General features: G+C 37.2%; 1 protein-coding gene across 1 annotated transcript; it reads left to right on the forward strand.

Moving 5' to 3' along the window:
- Positions 1–259: 259 nt before the first annotated feature.
- Positions 260–22734, forward strand: LOC113107598 (potassium voltage-gated channel subfamily KQT member 2). The gene is made up of 15 exons (XM_026270223.1): positions 260–731; positions 5576–5666; positions 6267–6393; positions 6672–6847; positions 8026–8154; positions 8487–8597; positions 8691–8786; positions 9072–9166; positions 9323–9385; positions 9943–9972; positions 11993–12177; positions 15589–15688; positions 16724–16855; positions 19573–19690; positions 20835–22734. The coding sequence occupies exons 1-15, from the start codon at positions 436–438 to the stop codon at positions 21549–21551; spliced, it is 2466 nt and encodes an 821-aa protein (XP_026126008.1). The 5' UTR covers positions 260–435; the 3' UTR covers positions 21552–22734.
- The last annotated feature ends 49 nt before the right edge of the window (positions 22735–22783 follow it).

Below are 22783 nucleotides of genomic sequence, written 5' to 3' on the forward strand. Positions count from 1 at the left end.
CACCTGTGCAGAAATAAGCCCTATGGAGATTTTATAATGTTTTAAGGTAAGCATCACCCTTTTTAACATGACACCGACCTGGAATAACCTACTGCTCGTCTCCATTGTGCTGTTAAAGGCATTAAGATTTCAGCATGGCAAAGTTCTAGTTCCTTTTCTTCATGAATGATTTAACTAGCTTTCTAATTATTTACTACTTGCAACAATTTGTTACATCAGCCCCTTCTTTCAAAATCCGACAGCTGAAACATTAAATATAGAGGCTCGTGCAGGAGCCGGAAGGCGTAAAGATATAGGACTACCCCATTGCAGTTTCGCCTTAGCGTTTCAATTGGCTTTTAGTACGAGACCACCGCACTACAGAACACACCCCGGTTCGGCGATGTCTGCCCACGATTACTTTATACACTCGTTTGAATCCTTCAAACTGTAAGGATGGCGAAAAAATCTGCTAACGGTGAAGTTTATCACCCTCCCGCAGGGGAGAAGAAACTGAAAGTCGGCTTTGTGGGACTGGACCCCGGGGCTGCGGAGACGAGCCGAGACGGGGCACTTCTCATTGCCGGTTCCGAGAGCACAAAACGGGGCAGCATCCTGAGCAGACCGAGGTCCAGCATCTCCAGGGGGAGAATCGCTCACAAAAGAAACGCACGTTACCGCAGACTGCAAAATTTCCTTTACAATGCGCTGGAAAGACCCCGAGGCTGGGCGTTCATTTACCACGCTTATGTGTGAGTATCTGCTTTTCTGCGTGACGTGGGAATCACCCACCTTTACTGACACAGATGCTGTGCTGCACCGCCCAGAATGCTGAAAGTTTGACATGGTTGTCGGCCTGCCTGCAGCTTTTGTCGCAGAGCGTCAGTCAAACAGTGGGGAAATATGTAAAAGTTTTGTCTGGTAGCAAATGTCTATACATTTAGAGCCAGGCCGCCAAATGAGCTTTTCACAGCTGTGCATATTTCTGAGTCGTTGGAAAGTGTTCACAGATTATTAGCCGACTGTAGGGTATCATCAGGCAGCGGTTTCAGAACCGGTCAGCTCCTGTAGTACCGCGTCAGCGCGCTCGATCGTGTTTGCCGCGGCAACAAATCCGTGATGCTTGCCAAGAGGGAAAACCGTGCCAGAGGTTCACGGTTTCGCCGGTGGCATGCAAACGCGGCCGTCGCTGGGTTCTTTATTGTGGCACAAGGGTGTAGGAACAATCTGGAAAGTGAGGAAACTAATTTTCTCACCATCTTACTCTGGCTTATGAATATTAATCGGTTGACGTAACTTTCGCGTAAATAATTGGCTGAAAGGCAGTTAATGATCCGAGCGTTTAAAACAAGGCGAGTTTTTTCTTTCAAAACTAGCTAGACAACTAGAATAATGTTATGTAAATGGTTCTTTTTTCATTCTAAGTGATTTTACAGTGTCTTGGCTACTTAAACTTGACAGTCATGGGCGAGACCGTCAAAAATATATATTTTTACTACAGTAGCCTATGTAATGTGTATTATATTAGTGTATGTGTCTGCTGTCTATTTCAAAAGCATGGATGTCAATCTAAATTATTCGAACATCTCACCACACTGAATTGTGTGCTGAGTCTTTTTCAGCTCTTAAAATACATGACAGAGACAGATAAGGGGAAAGAGCACTGGATGAAGAAGATATTTATCTAGAATCAACTGAAAAGCCGTACTGTATGCGTGCCAGAAAGTCTTAATTCACTCTAACCAATGCATTTCCAATCAATGAGAATCAAAACAATACACAACACGGAAGTACCAAGTACTACTACAATTATTAGACATTAAGACATTATTAGTAGCATTTACTGTAAATACTGTACCATTCATTGTACATTAATGTAGTAGTTTATCTATATGATTATTGGTTGGAATGTAAATCACTGTACTGTTTGCTAACAACATATGAGCAGTACACTGATGAAATGCTAGAAATGCTTTTGACAAAGCTTCCAATGTTCCCTCTTCTGACTAGCCTTTTGTGAATCCTTATGAGGCTTTATTTTATTTTCTACTGGTGTGTATTATATGACTCCATCATTATCTTGCTGAGTGGTCCCTAATCAAGAATCTTTACAGATTAAAATTTCTAATAAGTAATTTGGAGCATGTCCTAAAGGATTCTAATAGGAATGTAATCAAATAAGATCCTACAGGATAAACTTAAGTTCTTGCAGGAAGTTATTTATTATTATTTTTTTGAGCCTGAAATTGTGTAATCATTATAACCCTAAATACAGTTTTTCTGCTGGGTATTGGGAGCTTAAACACTTAAGACCGTTATATAGGAGTTATAAAGATTTTCTTTAATTTTATTTTTGGTGTCTTTCAGCTACATGATATTCCTTTTGATTTTATATTCCTAAATATCCTATAGGATTGATTTCAAATGATAACACTTATAAACCTCTGTATCTTTTGGTTGGAGAGATGAGATTGGTCCTGTGATTAAATCTTTAATCAAGGCGTGTACAGCATCTCTTATTCTGTAGCCTTTTAGAAACACAAAGAGCTCCATTACCTCAAATGTCATCTCTTATGATGCATCTAAACCAGTCTGTCATAATGCAGCATCATAACCTCAGACTGTATCATGGATGCTGGAGTATGAGCTGTCTAATCTTCTGAGTGGCTGTAAATGTCTTTGTCCGCTCTGCTGGTCATGCAACCCTCATAGAAGACTCCCACTTCAGCCTGAGACTAGAATGTGAGTTCTGAAGATACATTATTTATACAGCCACCATCCTTATTTTACTCTGTCTAGTGTGCCCACACACACACACACACACACACACACACACACACACAGAGTGCAGTGCAGTGTGCTGACTTTGGCCTCTTACGTTAAGTGTTTTTTCTCTCTCTTTCACAAGCATTAAATGCAGAGATAGCACTTTGCATGCTGTACAGACTCAGCTAAGTCCTTATTTCTAAAGCTTAAGGAAAGGGGTACAAGGAGATATTTAGAAGTGGTGAATGCTTTGATATGCAAGTATTTGATATGATATGGGAGTATTTGTGCCTTATTGTATATGCAACTTTATTTTGCTGCTAGTTAGTTGTTGATAGCTAATGCAAACAAAAGGGGAAGAATATAATAATCTATTATGAATTACACAACAATATATACACTCACAACTCTATAAAATAACAGTATTTTATAAATAAAATTCTATAAAAATTCAAATGAATGAAAAAAATGATAAAACGACAATAAAGACATTAGTGATCATACAGAAAATTTCAAATGAATGTTTTATTTAAAAAAAATACTGTTAATAAGTTTTTTTGTAAACCAAATCAACATGTTATAATTATTTTGTGACATTGAAGACAATATTTTAAATGTATTTTTAATTAAAATTGAATGGTATTGTAAACTTTTAAGACATTACTTAATTGTTATTTAACGTGAATTAAGATTTGATGTCACCTAATAACAAATCATTGTATATGTCCTTGGTTCAGTCTGGAGTTTCGTTTTGAGAGAATTGTGCTAATAGGGTGAATGAGGTAAATCGATTGCTCTATTACCTATTCACTGCTGACTCAAAGAATGTGTCCTTGTCTCTGTTTGACAGGCCCGTATAGTCTACTCCGCCTTACAATTTCCAGATTAGTCTGTGGCTGTTGCCAACATCAGGAGCAATAACCAGCCTGACAAAGACAAAAGGGCTTAATGACTATCTATTTATCGTGTTTATGTAATTGGTTTGTACTGTAGGTTTTTTACATTTGATATTCAGATATTTAGTATCACAAACAGTGAGTGTCAAAATGCTGTATTGTTGCTGAAGTAATTGCAGTCTTGTGTTTGATGCCTCTGTGGTCAGTTTGACTGTTTGTGAAAATCTTATTAGATTTTCTTGGGTTGCACTTTCAAAGCACAAAGTTTGTAAAGCCCCTTACCTGAAGGCAGTACATTAAGATCTGCATGTCAGCAAACATCAGCATCAGTGACGTACAAAACTCCAGTGTAGCTGTGTTAATGTCAAGTTTGTAATAAATGACTTCATCCTCTGAAGACACTACGTGGCCATAAAGTCCACACCATCTGAGAGCAGGAAGGTGAGCAATCATTTCTCATAATGTGATGTGTTGTTCCTGTAAGCCACGTCAGGTGTCTGATGTCACTGGTCCTGCACGACTCAGCATTTTATGGCCATGCGTAATGAGTAAAGATTAGATTTCCTGTGAGAATTCTCATTTGATCTGATTTACTTACCATTGACTTTCTAATCCTCTGTCTCCCACCTTTATTAATGCAGCCCACATTTATTCACCTCTGGCCTCATTCCCTTTAGGACCAGTCTGTTTTACTGATCTCCTTCTGTTAGATTGTTCCAAATTAGCAGATTAGTTTCTGTTATGACATATAATATTAATACCTGGGGCAAGAAGCAGCTTACTCAGCAACTCAGATTTTATATAAGATCTTCTAAAAGAACAGCAAAAGTTTGTCATTTAAAATCAATACAGATCTATTGAATATTAATACAGGTAGTTTTTTTTTTTTATCATAATGGTTTTCTTTGCATATTGAAGAAGTCTGGAATCCTGGCTCATTTATTACTCTCGCAGGGCTTAAGTCCAAAATTTGAGATTCAGACAGACTCAGGGCCAAAGACTAAATAAATATTGTCTGCTTTGTAAAGTGAAACTGTCCACTGCAATGGAATAAAAAAATAGATAAATAGTTTAGTTAAAAGACTACATTTGAAACAAATGTCACTTTAAACAAACAAAAAGGAATTCAAACAACACAAGAACATGTACACTACCGTTTAAAAGAAGAATGACACATTTTTTAATGTATTTTAAAGTGAGTATGTTATAGATCAAATAACAGTGATCAGGGTTTTGTTTTTGTCTCGGAGAAAATAGAATGAAATGGGCACCTTTTATTTTCATTGTCACCCTCATGATCTCAGACTGACCTCTTCTCCGAAGGCATTGCGCTGGTCATTTGAGTGCCTTCACTGATTGTGTGATGATGGTCGAGATTCCCTGACATTTAACTTTATCACACAGCGCCACATCACTGCTTGTTGCCTTTGTAAGTGAATCATTAGGCATCAATGTTTTGGAAGTCTCCAGGTAGCTTTGGTTGTCAGTTTAGAGTATTTCTGGTTTCCCCCAAAGTTTTATCTCAATGTTTTTATCCGTCATTGTTTCTCTTTCTCTCTCTCATTGTACATGGGTGTGAGGCCCAGAGAGGTTTTATGCTAATGAGACTTTCAGCTATTTTAGTCTCATTTCCCTTCACTCTCCTTCTCTCTCTTGAGGGATTTATCTCTTGAGTTTAACTGCAGAGTGTCAGGAACTCTCACAAAACCAACGATGGGCCCAAGAGGGCCCAATTCTAATTAAGTGTCTAAACTCAATGTCCTTCATGAATATGCATCAACTACTTTATCCAAAACAAATAATATCAATGAATAACTTCTAATACTGAAGCTTCCTGTATCAGTTGGAGCTTGTAGAGTTGCTTCGATATCTCACGTGAGAGAACAAGCCAGCGTTCCATTATTGGTTTGATTTACTGCTCTCCTGTCTTGCAGGTTTCTGCTGGTGTTTTCCTGTCTGGTTCTGTCAGTGTTCGCAACAATCAAAGAATACAAGAAAAGCTCTGAGAGTGCCTTGTACATCCTGGTTTGTATCTGATCCTCGTTTAACATGATTTACAGGCAGAAGCTGATACATGTAGTGATGCTGTCAGGGTTTTATATCAAACACTTGTGTGTGCACATTGTAAACACTGTAGATCACAGTAGATCCTGTTCCACATTCTAACAGAACGTGACGAGTAGGACATTATCCAGTGGTGATGTGAACATGAAACTTTATAGATCTGTTTGGATCAGTGTAACAGTAGCCATCAAGCACTTACATACTGCTCTCATAAAAAGATTGTACGTGCTGTGTTCTGTGTATTTTTGATTTGTTACTATTTTTGTAAAAAATGTGTTTTATAGTAATAAGTTTTATATCTATTTGTTACGTTTTGTTTTTCTCATTTGTTAACAATTTGACTTTTATGTTATATTATATTATATTATATTATACAACTAAGTTTTAGAATATCTGTCGAATACCAAATTTGAATGAAACATGAATGATCATTTATTCAATTTTATTTTATTTTATTTAATTGTATTTATCATTGGGCATTATATTACATTCTAACTATATAACTATAATATGGCAGCACAAATAAATGTCAGTAAGTGGATGTGTCTGCTGTCTGTCCAGGAAATTGTGACAATCGTGGTGTTTGGTGTGGAATATATTGTGCGGATTTGGGCAGCCGGCTGCTGCTGTCGCTACAGAGGATGGAGAGGAAGGCTGAGATTTGCACGCAAACCCTTCTGTATCATCGGTTAGAAAATCAATTCAGTTTTATTTGGTCTGTTCTGATTTTCTTCTATAATGCATGTTTCCTCCTCTCTCTCTTCTCTTTCTGTGTGTGTCTCTTTATTCTTTTTGCTCAAGAGACAATAAAATCTGCTTTGCCAACTTTTTGGGGGGCAGTAAATGAGAAAACTCTCTGAATTGTGACACTTGATAGACTGGAACCAGTGCTACAGTAGAATAATGTGAACTCCATTAGTGCATGATTTAAACGAATATAACATAAAGAATTATCTTGTTCTGCAGATATCATGGTCCTTTTTGCCTCTGTGTCAGTGCTGGCCGCTGGCTCACAGGGAAATGTTTTTGCCACCTCTGCCATTCGGAGTCTGAGGTTTCTTCAGATCCTTCGAATGCTGCGTATGGACCGCCGCGGTGGCACATGGAAGCTCCTGGGATCTGTGGTTTACGCACACAGCAAGGTGACCAGTAACATGGCTGTATTCATTTTTCTGTCCACATTGAAAGCAGAAATTATGTGCAATGCAAAACAATCACTGTATCAAACTGTGGATAGTTAGAACAAAGTGTTAAACACCAGATCATTTCATGTATTGATTGTCTGTCAATACACTAATGTTTATTTTTTGTTTACTTATGAATTTGTGTGCTGAATGGGTAGTAAATGTGTACTAATTGAAGACAGAGACTGCTAAAGTTCACATTAAGTAGGTTACTGAGTGAACATATTTCCACCAGTCTGCAATTCGGGTCAGTGGGCAGCAAATTCATTACTATTTATTAGTTTCTATTACTGGAGAAACTGTATCACTCCGTTTAGTCTGCAGCTATTAACACTATTCAGGGCTTTAAGCACCCCATGAAATGGTTTGAAAGCACATTTCTTTGCTGTATTCAGAGATTTGGACAAAACCATTTGAAGTAGTCTTTTAATTTACATCATAACCATAGCTTGCTACTTGCTATTGATGGTCAGTGAAAGATTGTATTGTGTAGCGGGACACTATTATTTTAGAGAGCATTTTATTTTGCAAAATGTGGTCCAGTATATGTTACAAAATATTAGTTTTTAAATAAATGTTTTCTTTTAAACGTTTTATTTATAAAAGAATCCTGAAAATGTATCACAGTTTCTACAAAATATTATGCTGCACATCTGTTTTAACTTTGATATAATAGAATATGTTTCTTGACAATCAATTCAGCATATTAGAATGATTTCTGAAGAATCATGTGACGTGAAGATTGGAGTAATTCAGCTCTGGAATTCATTCCAGGAATCCGCAATTACAGAAATGAATTACATTTCAAATATATTCAAATAGAAAGCTCTTTATTTTTCCAGTTGTAAAAGTATTTCGCAGTATTACTCTTTTCACTTGGCTATGATATGCTGATATGCTGAACACTGAAGACTTTTTTCTAAAACATTTAAAAATCTTACTAGCTTCAAACTTCTGGTCTCAAAGGAAAAGATGTGGACTAAAAGGCACAGATGAATTCTTTATTTAGGCATCCATGGAGCAGTTTGAAAAATTATCTTTATATGGGATTGCATGTAGTTAGCGTGTATTATTTTAAGTAAGAAATTAATCACATGTTCTTGATGTTCCTAACATTTCTGAATCCCTAAATGTAGGAACTCATTACGGCGTGGTATATTGGATTCCTTTGTCTTATCCTGGCATCTTTCTTGGTGTACTCAGTGGAGAAGGATGACAATGCAGAGATGTTCGAGACCTACGCTGACGCCCTCTGGTGGGGGCTGGTAAGTGCTACAGCTTCAGCCAAGCTCCATCTAATCAGATCAAATGAGAAGATAAGACACAGTGAAACAAGACACTGCTCATGGATCCATTTCACAAGTGGACCAGTGCACTAAAAGAACTGGCAGCTCCTCTTAGGCTCCTTTGGCAGATAATTTCACTCCAGAGTAACTTAGCGTAAACTAATTGTGGACATTACTCCATGAACTCTGCTCAAGGACCCAACAGGATCCCTACATGGGTTGAAATTATAACCTCTACATGAGCTTATATTATTAGTATATACAGTACATAAGCTATGCCATTGTTAAGGAAAATTATTTCTCTTCTCTAGATCACTCTCACAACTATCGGTTATGGGGACAAGTATCCTGTCACGTGGAATGGGCGTCTAATCGCTGCCATGTTCAGTTTGATCGGTGTAGCTTTCTTCGCTCTTCCTGCGGTGAGTTTAAAGCGATATGATGTCATCTCTAGTGCCTGACTTCAGACATGGCTCACAAACAGGTGTATTTCTGCACTGTTTTCTCTGTTGCAGGGTATCCTGGGCTCAGGCTTTGCTCTAAAGGTTCAAGAGCAGCACAGACAGAAGCATTTTGAGAAGCGTCGTAACCCTGCTGCATCTCTTATCCAGGTCAGACCTGGAACGCGTGTAATTCACACCACACACATTTCGAGTGGATCAGCATTCTGCTGTCTGTAAATGTGCTTACTTATATCTTTTCATATTTAGTTGATGTTGACTTTGCTATGTTTAAAAATATATGAGGATCGTCTTTTAACTTACACACTCTCATCAGGTTTTCTTTGATTTCAAAGGCTTGAAATGTTGGTGGTTACTGCATAGAGTTATGTATTACTATATGGAAGTCATGTGCTATCTTAGAAGTTAATTTCAGTTATTTTTTCCCCACATCAGGCAGCTTGGAGATTTTATGCCACTAATCTTTCCAGGACAGACCTGCTGTCCACATGGGACTTTTATGAGCAGACTGTGTCGGTCCCAATGTACAGGTAGTCAGTCATCTTATAGACCACTGTAACTGTAGATACTGTATTTTAAAGACCCATTTCTTGCTCGTTTGTATGCTGTTTTTCTATTTATTTGAATTCTCAACCGTGTTTTTTTCTATTTTAAAAGTCTTTTCTCTGTTCTGCCTCTACTTAAAGACTCATTCCTCCTGTAAATCAGCTCGACATATTAAGAAGCCTGACGGGGAAATCTGGTTTCAGGTCTGGTAATTTTACCAAAGAGCATTTGAAATATTAAAATATCAATGTAAATAATATTATAATTATCATATCTCAGAGGGGTCTAAAGTCTCAGCCCACATTGATAATCTGTAAATAATCTAATGTTTTAAATCTTGTGAAACAAAGAAAAGTTAATGACCATGCAGAAGAAATTCTTCAGATTCAGCACTATTTCTAGCTCATTAATCAAAGTGATTGATTATGTGACTTTGTTGCACATGGTCAGATGCTTTTTTTTTGCTTCCATTGCTCTTTAGATCACATCATGCTTGAGAACATAGGCTTTACACAAATTGTAGTTTATGCAGCTGAAATGCTAATAATTTGCACTCAAATTATGCTGATAATATAATAATACAAATACAAATATATTAGAAAAGGATGGAAAAAAAGAAAAAAAGAAAGGCAGCCTTATCATTAATTCTCTCTGCCTTTTGGCCTTGACTGTATTTGTGAATGTAATTCCTGTTTAAAATGTTTGTTTGTGGTGTTGCCTGCTTCAATCTCCTGTCTTTATCGCTTCTGTCTTTCTAAAGGAAGGACTCGCAGCTAGAAGTCACTCCAAGGTTTGTTGCCCTGGATTATCCCATAGAAACTTGACTTTTCCCAAATCACGTCAATCAAAAACTCATTCAGACACATAGAGAATCGTAGTTTCAGATCACCATCATCATTCTTCAAATGAGAAAGCAGCCCGTATCGCTGTGTTTGAAGTCATTTGAAATCACAAGTGTTATTCAAAGACAACCTGGTTGCACTTTATACTACAGTACCTTCAAGTGGTATTTACACAACATAATAAATGCAGTTTAAAGGAACGAACATCTCATTAAAAAGAAAACAATCACACTTTTGTGGTCTGCTCTGTAAAATACCTGCTATAGCAATCCTGTAAAATCAAGTGCAACCTATGACCCATTCCATTCATTTCATTCGGTGTAACAGTGTTGGCTATTTTTAGGGGGTTTAAGGGGGGAATAACTCTGATTTTAGGTCCCACACTTGGACATGGCCTAAACCATTTTTGACCACTGCTTGTATAATCTTTTCTCTCTCATGACCCACTCCAACCACATTCGCAGTAGTGAGATTTCACACAAAGACACCCTGTGTGGGTGCTGCCCGAGAAGCAATAGGTACCGTTGCACACAGATACTAACATCTGCACGCCCAGATCTCTCTCTCTCTCCAGCATTTGAATTGATCTCTTTCCTTTCTGACTTTGATTTCCCCCCTATTTCTAAATGTATTCCTTCAGTGTGTATCATCATCGGCTCAAGTGAAATATTGCAACATATTTTGAGACATACAGCATAGTGCACATTCATATCTCTCGTCAGCTCAGGTGGGCTGAGAAATGTTCTGCTCTCCAGCATCTAAAAATGTTGTCTTGTTTGAACCAGAGATGCAGACATTTGTTTAGCTTTGTTGAAAGAGTTTTGCTTTGCGGATCAACTTTCCCACTTAGCACCTGGAAGCACTTCCCATCGCTTCTTACCTCAATCCCATGAGACCATCCTCCTCTGCAAGCTGCCTTGTGTTGTATTAGGGTCTCTCACTTTTTCATTTATTCACTTGGCTGTTTTTGAAAAGGTGTTTAATTAACAGTTGTGTATTTTTTCAGCATGCCCGACAACATGCATGTGTTTCATTGCTTTGTTGTTGAAAAGTTTCCGCTGTGGCAGCATGTGGGTCTGCTGTTGCATCCTGAAGTTGTGGATTGCATTGCATGACTGAGAAGCACCATTATCCATATCTTTGCCCATGTAAGTCTGATCTTCAATAAAATAGAAGAATGCAGAAACCATACATTCAGTGTTTGCTAAGGAATTCAAATGTGTTTTAATGTACAGTTGTGAAATTGCTTACCGATTACATGTTTCAGTCCTTTTTAGAAATGTACAGAACTGAATTCTCAAGCAGTTATTTGATTATTTATTATATTTCAGTGTTTTCTTTTTAGTGGCTTCAGCTGAACATTCCTAAAGCAATATTTACATATCAGTAAATATGTTGTTCTTTTAATATTTTTTGTAACATGCAATTATGAAATTATGAAATCCATCTGCACTTAGTTTTAGTTTATAATTTTCTTAGTAATGTGAATTGTTATGTATTTAATTATGTATTTGTTATTTTGTTTGTTTATGTTGTACTGGGCGTTAGATTTGTACAGATGTGTAGAATGGACTCATATTCAGTGACGTGAATTTTTAAGCAAAAACAAGTACATATATATTTCTGTATAATAATATAATTTAAAAAAAGGTACAGCTATAGAAATCACTTTTTTTGTAAGATTTATGCATTTTGTAATATTTTTTTTAAATCTTACAAAATGCATAAATCTTACAAAAAAAGTTCATGCCTAAAACAGAAATTTCAATCAGTGCTAGACATACAAAAATACTTTTTTTCTGCAGTGTATGGTCATTAATATAATTTACTGGGTATTTTCTTTTTAGCACTGGATGGTTTCCACACTGGAAAAATATTTCTAAGTGTGTGGGCTCAAGATGATTTGTCTGTTTCCTTTGTTTTTTTTTTTTGTTTGTCTTGTTGTGCTTCATTGTGTCTGCTGTGCAGTCGTAAGGCCAGCTTGAAAGAGAAAGGCAGTCCCTCTAAGAGCACCGGGGGGAAGACCCCGAAGCCAGAGGAGGGAGTCAAAGAGAGTCCAAGCAAAGTGACCAAGAGCTTGAGCTTCACAGAGCGGAACAAAGCAAAACACGCTTTCAGAATGAAAGATGGAGCTTCTCGGCAGAACTCTGAAGGTCAGAGAATGTTGTTATGTGCACATACACAGGAATATTGGTATACACACTCTGTTATTGTGAGTGGAAAGTGTAAACTGCTTCCAAACGTACATTCACCTGTACATTACATACTTACTCTGCATACTGTAGGTGTCTTTTCTTTTGTGTTCGTTTTTTTTTTTTGGAGTGAGATTTTAGCAGCTAGCAAGAGTAGTTTGTTATTTCCTGGCACAGAAGCAGATGCCACACTAGATTGCTTAATGTGTCGTAGCACAAAAGATGGTGTCAGTGATAGTCGATTCATTAGAATCCATAAGACGGCAGGTGTGAGTTTCTATTTAAAGAAATAGCCTAAAAGAAGAACTGATCTTTTTTTCATGAGTTTAGTCCCCTTGCTTTGACACATAATGTTTCAAATCATGTTTTGCAGTGCAACATTGTATATTGTCTAAAGATGCTTTTGGATGCTGTACCATTTGTGGCTTTTCAGTTGAAGTTAGGAGCGGGTTTATGCCCTTAGACGCTCGATCCCCGCAAAATATTTCATGCACGGTGAAAATGCTTTGCGGGAATTCACTAAGAATCAATTGCATCTGCTGATATTGTTGTTGTTTTTTTGCACATGCTACTGCATTTGTATTGTTTAGTATCTGATTCAGTACAGGAACTGCAAATCAGGCAACAGTGTAAACGGCTGAAGATTTCATGCTAAATGAAATTTGCACAGGAGCATGTGCTGATTTTCCCTGGAATGACTGTCAGTTAAACTGTATTTTGGGTGGTCAATGAATGAGACGTATTACTCTCATTACCTGTTTTATGCTCTTGGCAAAACTCTGTAGTGCTCAACTTCATTATATATATATATATATAAATATAAATGGATCCATTTTATGTCTTTCACTTCCTGCACACTCACCAGTTTCTCTCTCATTTCTCTCTACTGGAAAAAATAAAGTGCTGATTGAGTTGCAAGACGAGGACTTCGCCATGAAGAGTTCTCCAGGTTAGGCCATGATCCAGAAATATGATCCAAAACGTACAGAGATGACAGAGCAGTTTCTCTTAAAAGTAGACTTTATTAAATCTGAATCTGTAAGTACACTAATGCAGCAATAACAGCTCGCAAATGCCACCTGGTAGAAATGACAAAATATTGTGTTTGATAATTAATGAACAGTATCACAGACCTCAGCTAAATGAATTTGTATAAATAACTTATGTAGCAGTGACCCCACAGCATAAGCAATACGAGAAATAGATTTGGGGTTTGTGGTTTTTCCATGAATATGATATAAAAAAAAAGGCAAACAACATATTCTGTCCAGTTCAGTTTCTATAAGGTTTGCCATTTTGGCAGCCCTAATATTAAAATTTAGACATTTAAATAAATAAATAGGAATACAATTCTAAAATGTGTGCTTTTGTTTTGTACTAGCAGCAGACATAAATAAATAAATAAATAAATAAATAAATAAATAAATAAATTATTAAAAGTAAAATTCATAATAGGTATGCCACAATGAGTATTGGAAAAAAAAAACAGACGTGACAAATTATATTAATGAAAAACAATTTTTTTATGATTATTATTATTATTTTTTTTATGAAGTCATTTGACAATGAAGTATATGATTTTCATGGAAAGTGCTTTATAATGATGCCTAAGCAAATCTCCCCATTCATAATGTAAAAGAAGTCTAATATAAGTGACGCCATGTGTTATACAGTTGCATAGTTGAAGTCATTGTCATCTTTGACCATCTCTCTCTCTCTCTCATCTCTCTTTCTCTATTTCTTTCTCTCTATCTTTCACATTTTCTCTTTTTCTCTTCCCATTTTGGCAGCGATTGAGGGCTTAATCAGTAAGACAAACTATGTTGTCTGGGGCTGCATCTCTTTAGCACTAGTCCAAAAAAATCTCAACACCAGTCTGCTAAATATACCCAATGCATGTTTTAAATATGGCTCCTTAATTACCAAACTGCAGCATATCTTTACAGATCTGCCCATCATCCAACACTCTCTGTCATGAACGCTTGGCTGGAAGTTTCATCTCACTTGAAGCATCACGCAAAATATCAATTCTGTCACTGATGCTTGGATAGTTTTTACAGCAGCTATATTAGCCTTATTTGTCAACATATGACCGTGAAGTGAGACAGTAGAGCAAAGATGATCGGTCTCAGGCTCATCCCATGACAGAATGTGTTCCATGAAGGTGTTAATGAAACACTTTGCAACTTACACTTTCCATCAAGTACTTTGCACTAACCTGCATGAAAGAATCTCTCAGCTTATGAAGGAAACCAGTTTGTTTCCAGAAATCGGCAGTTTTAACTAGCTGGTTGTTACTGTCATTTGAATAGGATATGCTTTTTCGGCTGTCACATCCTCATTCATATGGCATAAGGATGACACATGTAGTACCAATATTTAAGCTTTTTTTGTCCCAGCTTTACGTTAACCAGCATTTTTCAGGGAGTTGAAATTTGTTAGATTTTGTTAGGTGGACAAACATTTCTCTCACATGTGCTACTGCAGTAAATGCTCAGGCTAGCAGGTTCTGGTAAGTACGGCATGCATGAGTTGTTACAATGTTGTTTCAGCTCCAAATGCACATTGAAATATTAAAAGCATGTCTGAAGCTTCTGACTAATGCTGACATAGTGATCATGAGATCAGGAGGGATATAAGTTTCACAGCCGCAGAAATTTGACCGTGCTCAACTCTTTTTCATCTATTTTTTTCCCCTGAGCATTTCTGAAGTGTGGAATATATTAAATTCAGTTTTTGGAAAATCTCAGTAGTGATTTAGCATTATTTTCAAGGGAAGTCACTCTGGGGAAATTTGTGATTTAAGTGCCTTAGTCAAGGACATACTCTGACTCCATATGCTTTTAAAAGGACAGTCTCACAAAAAAATTACATTTACTCATGTCGTTTCAAACCTGTACGGTGATCAATAATGGGTTTTACTCTAGCAATATCATACGAGCAACTATTGTAATGAATTTCAGCATAGCTAGGCAAAGTCTCATTCCTACAGTCATGCTGATATTCAGAACAACATCATCATTTGCAAGTGTGATATTGATTTTATACAACAGTTTTGTAAATAAGATGTTATTTCAAGAAACTTCACACAACATCAACTTGATACTCGGTGGGAATGCAGACAGGCAGAGTGATATTAACAGTGAAAAGTCACAGTGTTGTTGGACTGCTGTAAATATCACTCTTGGAGCGCTGCTCAGCCAATCGAATTCAAGAACTGGAACTAACTGTTGTATAACGTGGAGTGCAGTTTATCGAGCATGTCTGCCATGGCAGATGTTTTCTGTCATCTTTGATCTTGTCACAGGGCTGTTCTTTGTTAACATTAGGACTCTTTACATTGGGAGCAGCCTGTTGTTTTGTGTGTTGTAGAGGCAAGTCTTCCAGAAGATTTTGGGGATGACAGAGGTTTCCCCTGTGAGTTTGCGCCGGATCTGTCTCCGGGACTCAAGGTCACCATCAGATCAATCTGGTAAGAGTCACCAATCTCTAGGCTAGAAAAAACTAGGGGTATAAATATTTGCGAAATAAATTACAAAATATTTATGCATAATAATTATACAAAAATGCTGAAACAATAATTTAACTACTGGGACAATCAAATGTTTATTAAAGGGCTCATGAACTGTCTGTTTTTATTTTGCACTGTTCTCTGATGTCCACTAATGTTATCAAGATTTTTAAATTAAAAAAAAAACCTTCATAATTTAGAAGTAATAGGCTTTTGTCTGTACTGTTTTTTACCCCCTCATCGGAACGCTCTGTTTGAATAAGCGTGGCAGATTGTAGACTCGGACGTACAGTAAAGAGCCACTGATATGATTGGATAACACTTATATATATTTGACAGTCTTCGTCCGGACACTGCTAATGTTAAAAACACATAAACACTCAAATGATCTGTAATATCAGACAAAGCAATAGTGATCACGCAATAAAAACAGTTACTAACTCTTGTGAGGGGCGACATCGCATCCAATATATTTGAAATAGTATTGTCTCTTAGTTTCAATCTTTCTGAAAATCCTGTGCTGAACTGTGGCTTGTTTGTAAGTGAATCTGCGGGAATATAAAGTGAACAAAGGACCAAGTTTTTACTGGTGCAGTCTGGCACTTCATTAAAAATGAAGATCATCAAATAAATGTATCATTTTGTGTGTGTGTAGACCTGCGTTTGCCACTCTGTGCATCAATCAGTGGGCGGGGCTAAACTGACAGTGATGTAGAGGCAGGTGTTTATCATCTTCTGTGAGGCGATGCATCATAAAGTGGCACAACCTGTCATTTTGGCAGATTGGCTTCAAAATAAGCAGTTTTTAGATTAATGAGAAGGTTTTGAGTTCTGAAACGTACAGAATGTTTTTTTTTATAGCACAATGACATCTCGAAACATCAAGGGAATTTTGATTTCTCAGTTCATGACCCCTTTAAATTCTGTCATTTTTGCTTTGAATTGTAATTTTAGACATGTTCCACCCTAATTAAAGTCTCATTCGGTCTTCCCCAGTGTTATGCGGTTCCTGGTGTCTAAGAGGAGATTTAAAGAGAGCCTCAGGCCTTATGATGTGATGGATGTGATAGAGCAGTATTCAGCAGGCCATCTGGACATGCTGTCACGCATCAAAAACCTTCAGTCCAGGCAAGACTTCAGACTGTCTAGAATAAAAGTTTTCACCATTGCAGTGACCTAACAGTGACAGGATCAACAAAACTCTAAAGCAGGATGAGATTTCAACACTGCTCAATCAAAATCACATTCACAGTGGGTTTCTTTTTTGTGTCACATTCAAAATGATTTGAATTCAGATTCACTCCTTCTCCAGATTCACAATAAGCCTCATATATGTTGTGAAATTACATCCACACATATACTGATATATTCCAACAGCAAAAACCATTTCTGTCATACATGTAAACATGAGACACTGTTCCTAGAAGCGGGTGAAAAGTGAACAGACATGTATGGAATATATTCTTTCTTATTTGTGGACGGTCCTCACTGGGGTTCAGGGAGTGGTTTCCATGTGTTGCTTGATGATGCTTGGTATCCATGTTCTCTCTGTGTACTTTGCCAGGATAGATTTGATTGTGGGTCCCCCTCCCCCCTCGACCCCTCGCCACAAGAAGTACGTAATCATTCACCATTAGTTTTCCCAGGCTGCATGGGTTTATTATTGGACAGCATTTGATTAAAAACTGCAGTGTTGTGTCAGTTTATTGTCACTAACTGGATGGATGGTTTCGATTGGTTATTCTCTGTTCATCCTTGAGAAAGATTTACATTTTTGATAGATATAATAATCTATAAATAACACACTGCTTTAGAAAGGAGCATATGAAAAGTTAATTTATGATTAATAAAAAGTGTTTTTGCTGCACAATAATTCAACACATTATGGTGTGACCATGCAGTCTGTTTAACGGGGGAAGGATGTTACTGTGCATGTTTTCCCAGGGTATTAAGAAGAGAGAATAACTTAAATGTACAGTGTGTAACACACAAAGCATCATAAGGCATGGAACCCGGTGCCTTTTTGGATTATTTTTCATTTAACACCTTATTCCCCACATTATTTATTATATACTGTAAGTCAATTTCCCTGCCATTGATGCAGTATTGTCTGACTAACATTGTTGGGAAGCTACTTTAAGGGTACAGAATCTTTCTAAATAAAACTATCTGATGATATCATTTATAATTTAATCTGAGATATTTTACAGGATTTTTGAACAAATTAATATGAATCTCAATTAAGATGACAGTACCAAACTAATTATTATTATTATTTAATATACAAATAATATCAACTAACAACAGAATTTAACACTATATTCTGTTATAAAAAAGTAGACAAAATATGTAGCACAGGCACTTGAATTTATGAAGCTATTTTATTATTAATTTACATAAACCAATTTAACAGATTTTGCTAGATAGTTTCAGACAGTGTTATTGTACTATTAGTTATTTTAGTATTTATATACTATTGTAGCTTTACATTTTAAAAATAGCTTTTATTTGTATATGTTTGGTTTAAGAATTGTATTTGATTTATTATGTGCTTATGCCCTTTTCATTTTTGTTAAGTTTTTTTATAAATGTAATTAAATAATTCATTTATTTAAATGTTATTTTATTTCATTTTCAGCTTTAGTGTTGGTTAACTATAACAAAACAAAAAGATTAGACTATACCAACATTACAGTATAATTGAGAACCATCAATTTTAACATTTATTAGACTTAAAAAAAATTAACTTTATAATTTAAGTGAACTTAAAACAATCTTCACATAAATCCATTATAATAAATGTCATGTTTACTTCTGCCCTTCAACAAGTAGGAAATATACAGAAATTAAATAAAGGTATCAACACTAAATTCTAAATTAAATATAGATGAATCCTTAAAGCTACAGAAGTTATTATTTTTTTCTTTTGTTCTTTGATTAACAGATGTCACAGCACAGCTGGGTTATTAGGTTATTTGGCTGCTATTACTTTAAGAGCGTGCTGCTGAACGTGAAGCACTTTAATAAGAAGTGATAGAGACTACAGTGCGTTCCGTCATAATTGTGTGTGCAATCGAAGAGCGTGTATTACGAGCACAGTATAACGGCTGACAGCACAGTAAAATGTATTTTTACTGACATATGGCTTGTCAAAATCTCATCTGACCACAGTTCTCTCGCGATTTCAATTGACTTGCATCTGATGCTGAGGTGAATTGGAGTGCACATCTGAAAAGTCTCCCATTTGATGTGGTCATATAGACCTTCTGTGTCTAAATAAATGCAATCCTTTTCAAGAAAAGAGACAGAAGCAGTTGTGAGTGGGGTGGCCAACCCTAGCGTCGGCCATGCATTAACTGCATTAAACTGTAAAAATTAATCACCTGTATTAATGCTAATTTTGACAGCACAACTTGGTAGATGAGGCCTTTTAGGACAAATTATTTACTAGATTAATCAGATTTCCATGCTGAAAAAGGTAGTTAATTTATTTTTTCTAAGTGTAATGCTGCAGCTTTGAAAGAGTCACATTTCCAAGATTCCAAGAGTCATCTTGATTTGTGGAGTCCCAAGTCCCTGACGAATGCATGCTGATCAGCAACTTTGCAGTATTGCATGCAGCATGCAATATGGCAAATATTCACTTTCAGCAAATCAGGCGTCAATCATCTTCCCTCTTATTTCAATCCTGCTGTCCTATGTTTGCATTCGCATGCTTGAGTTCTCCTCCATAAAGCTAATTTCTGTTAACTTGACAAGGTACAGTGCACAGTTAACCACTGAATCTCAGTGTGGATGAGGGTGTATTGACTATGTGTCGAAGTGATGGTCTATTGGATCATTAGAGTGGACCAGATTGTGGGAAAGGGAGCCACGGCAGGAGAAAAGGACAAGTCCAAAAGCGACACGGAGATGGCTGAGGACCCAAGCATGATGGGACGTCTGAACAAGATGGAAAAGCAGGTGAAGTATGTTATATCAAGTTCATTTAGTGGAGGACAGTACACCCTTTAAATAAAGGTCCTTTATTAGAGTCTTTGGTTCCATAAAGAACATTTAGCATCCATGGGACCTTTCCATTCCGCAGAACATTCCACCAAAAGCTAATTTAATTATTTGCATGAGTAGATTACATATAAAGTCAATGCAAAGATGCAAAGAGAAATGAATTCTCAAACACACAATATACGCCTCAAACACATCTTATGCTCAAGTTGTAAAATTTGAACATGTAGAAAGTTCTCATAACGTGTTGTAATGCTAGCCAATAAGCGAAAAGCTTTTTGACATGTCTGATTGTATAAAAAAATGTAAGAGATCATTATGGCATGTTTTTATTCACACGGGTGAGGAAAAAAACATCCCAGAAGTAATCTAGAGGAATAATGCGATGAGAATATTCACTTTGTGTTTGGTGTGCTCACACCATTAAAAAGAAAGGTTCTTTAAAGGGGTCATCGAATGCCCATTTTCCACAAGTTGATATGATTCTTTAGGGTCTTAATGAAAAGTCTATAACATACTGTGGTTAAAATTTCTCAATGGTTGTATAAAACAACTAGGGATGCACGATAATATCGGCACAACATCGGTATCTGCCGATAAAAGCTTAAAATGACCATTATCGGTATCGGCCGATATGAATATTTCTGCCGATGAGCCAAACCGATATTCTCCAAGTGAAATAATTGACCTGTTTTTCAGATGTGAATGTCTGTCTACATTTGTAAAATCATAAATTTATGGTAGAATCAGTACAGAAGAGATACATGGATTTCTCTTCAGTAAAATTAAAGTTTAAATTTATCAGTATATATTTGTATATATATCGATATAGGTATCGGCATCGGCCAAAATTATTTAGAAAATATCGGCATATCGAATATCGGCCAAAATCCAATATCGTGCATCCCTAAAAACAACACCTTTTTACCTGGTCAAAAACAGCTCTTTTAAGAACAAGCTGTTTTGTTGCATGCCGCTTTAAATGCTAATGAGCTCTGCTCACCCTGCCCCTCTCTTCCGAGCCGCTCTCTGAGAGACGGTAAACTTTAACTGCATATGTATAGGTCAGTGCTAAAGGACTTCACTGTTTCTCCTTGTGCAGGTGGGGGCAATGGATCTCAAACTCAACTTTTTGGTCAGCATGTACACCACACATATGGGCATCCCACGATCTGAGACCGAAGCCCTCCTAGGCTTTAAAATCCCTTACCCTGCTCCTCCCTACCACAGCCCTGATGATAAGAGTGAGAAAGCACAGGATGAGAACGAGGATGAGGATAAAAAGAGTGTGTCCCCTGTCCATCCTGGTCCCAACGGGACTCCCACCGATAGCCAGTGTCGGCCCTCTGTCTCATGGCATCATCAGGATGACCACCCCCTCAATGTGCCTCTCTGGAACAACAGCCGAGGAGTTTCACCAATAGGCACAGACGACCCCTCGCTGTACCGCCTCCCGCCTCCACCATTCCATGAGATCGGGGACAGCAGCCGCTCACGTAGGTCCAGGAAATCTGTCCAGCAGCAGACGGCCATCGAGAGTGACACGTCCCTCTCTATTCCCTCAGTGGACCATGAGGAACTGGAGCGCTCTTTTAGCGGCTTTAGCATTTCTCAGGCCAGGGAAGAGGATTATGTGCCACCGGTGAGACTGGGGCTTTTTGGTAGAGGCGGCGGGACACCGTGCACCCATCTCAGGCCTAATCTGGCTGAAGGGGAGTCGGATACAGACTCTGACCTCTATACGCCGGGAGCGCCATCCCCTCTTTCGTTTACTGGAGAGGGGCCTTTCGGTGACAGGATGTGGCCTGGTCTGAAATAGTTCGGAGTTTGTTTAATGGACCAGTATCCTGGATGTAGCTGATGGATGTGTATGTGGCCATTTGGACTTGATGGAGTGAATCGTTTTCAGTGTCAAAAAACTAAAATGTGGGAGTGATTACCGACTGCATAGATGCCACAGAATCGAGAATGAATCATAAACACTGCAATTAAAAAAAGACCCCAAACATGGAGGCTAAGGAAAAGATTGTGTGTATTCAATTACTGGCATGGAAATAAAAAAGGCACCTCGTCTTTATTACTTTGCGTAGTCACCACAGCTAATGCAGTATCAAATGCACTTTACCTTTAAACTGTAATTTTAATTCATGAGATATTTATTTATTTATTTACATTGTTTTTTCCTGAAATGCGTTATGAGACTGTTATGAAAACGAGTAGTTAATCAGGGCATGTTCTATAGTAAGCATTTAATTAACATTTTAAAATGAAAGGTTCCTTTGGAGAAAATTAATTCAGCCAAAGAAAAAGAAGGCAGAAAGCTGAGCATGCCATACAGGTCATTTTCCCTCTTACATTTCTTATCTCTGTAGAATGGAAAGATGAATTAATTTGTTATGAAAACACTTATGGAGAGAGACACATACTTTTGGAGGAGCTATTAATATTTTCAGGAACCCTGGTGATGATCAGAGGACAAATATCCATGCTATTGTATGCAATCAGTTTTAATTTTCTAGAATTGGTAAGCTGCACTATGATATCAAGTTTTATGCTGTAGTGAAGAAGGCACTGAATAATAATCAGAACTAAAAATACATTAACTGCATGGCATGTTTATGGAATATAGCTTGTTGACAACCTAATAGGACGACAAATGAGATAGCAATGAAAGAAAGTCCCTTCAGCTGCAGTCAGATATAGTCAGGGATGAAGGAATTGAAAATGTATCAATTGTATTTATTTGTTTTGTTTTTCAAGGTCAGTTTTACATTGAAACCACTTGTTTGTACAGGTTTCTTGTTGGGCCCAGAGACCACACATGTCTGCAAATGTAGCACTTTTCCTAGTAAAAAGGAGGAAAATTAATCTATTTAGATGTGGTTTACATAAGAAAACAGGGATAATCATGTTAAAAGATATGAACATTTTTCAAAGCGCTGTTCAAACATTACAATATTAGGTTGCACACTGTAAGGAAATAAAGTTGGTTTTGTCTCAGACTTCTGGTTTGTCCGTGTCGTGAGATTTCGCATGGCCTTATGCAATGGT

Source organism: Carassius auratus, chromosome 8 (assembly GCF_003368295.1).
Source record: "Carassius auratus strain Wakin chromosome 8, ASM336829v1, whole genome shotgun sequence".
Classification (NCBI taxonomy): domain Eukaryota; kingdom Metazoa; phylum Chordata; class Actinopteri; order Cypriniformes; family Cyprinidae; genus Carassius; species Carassius auratus.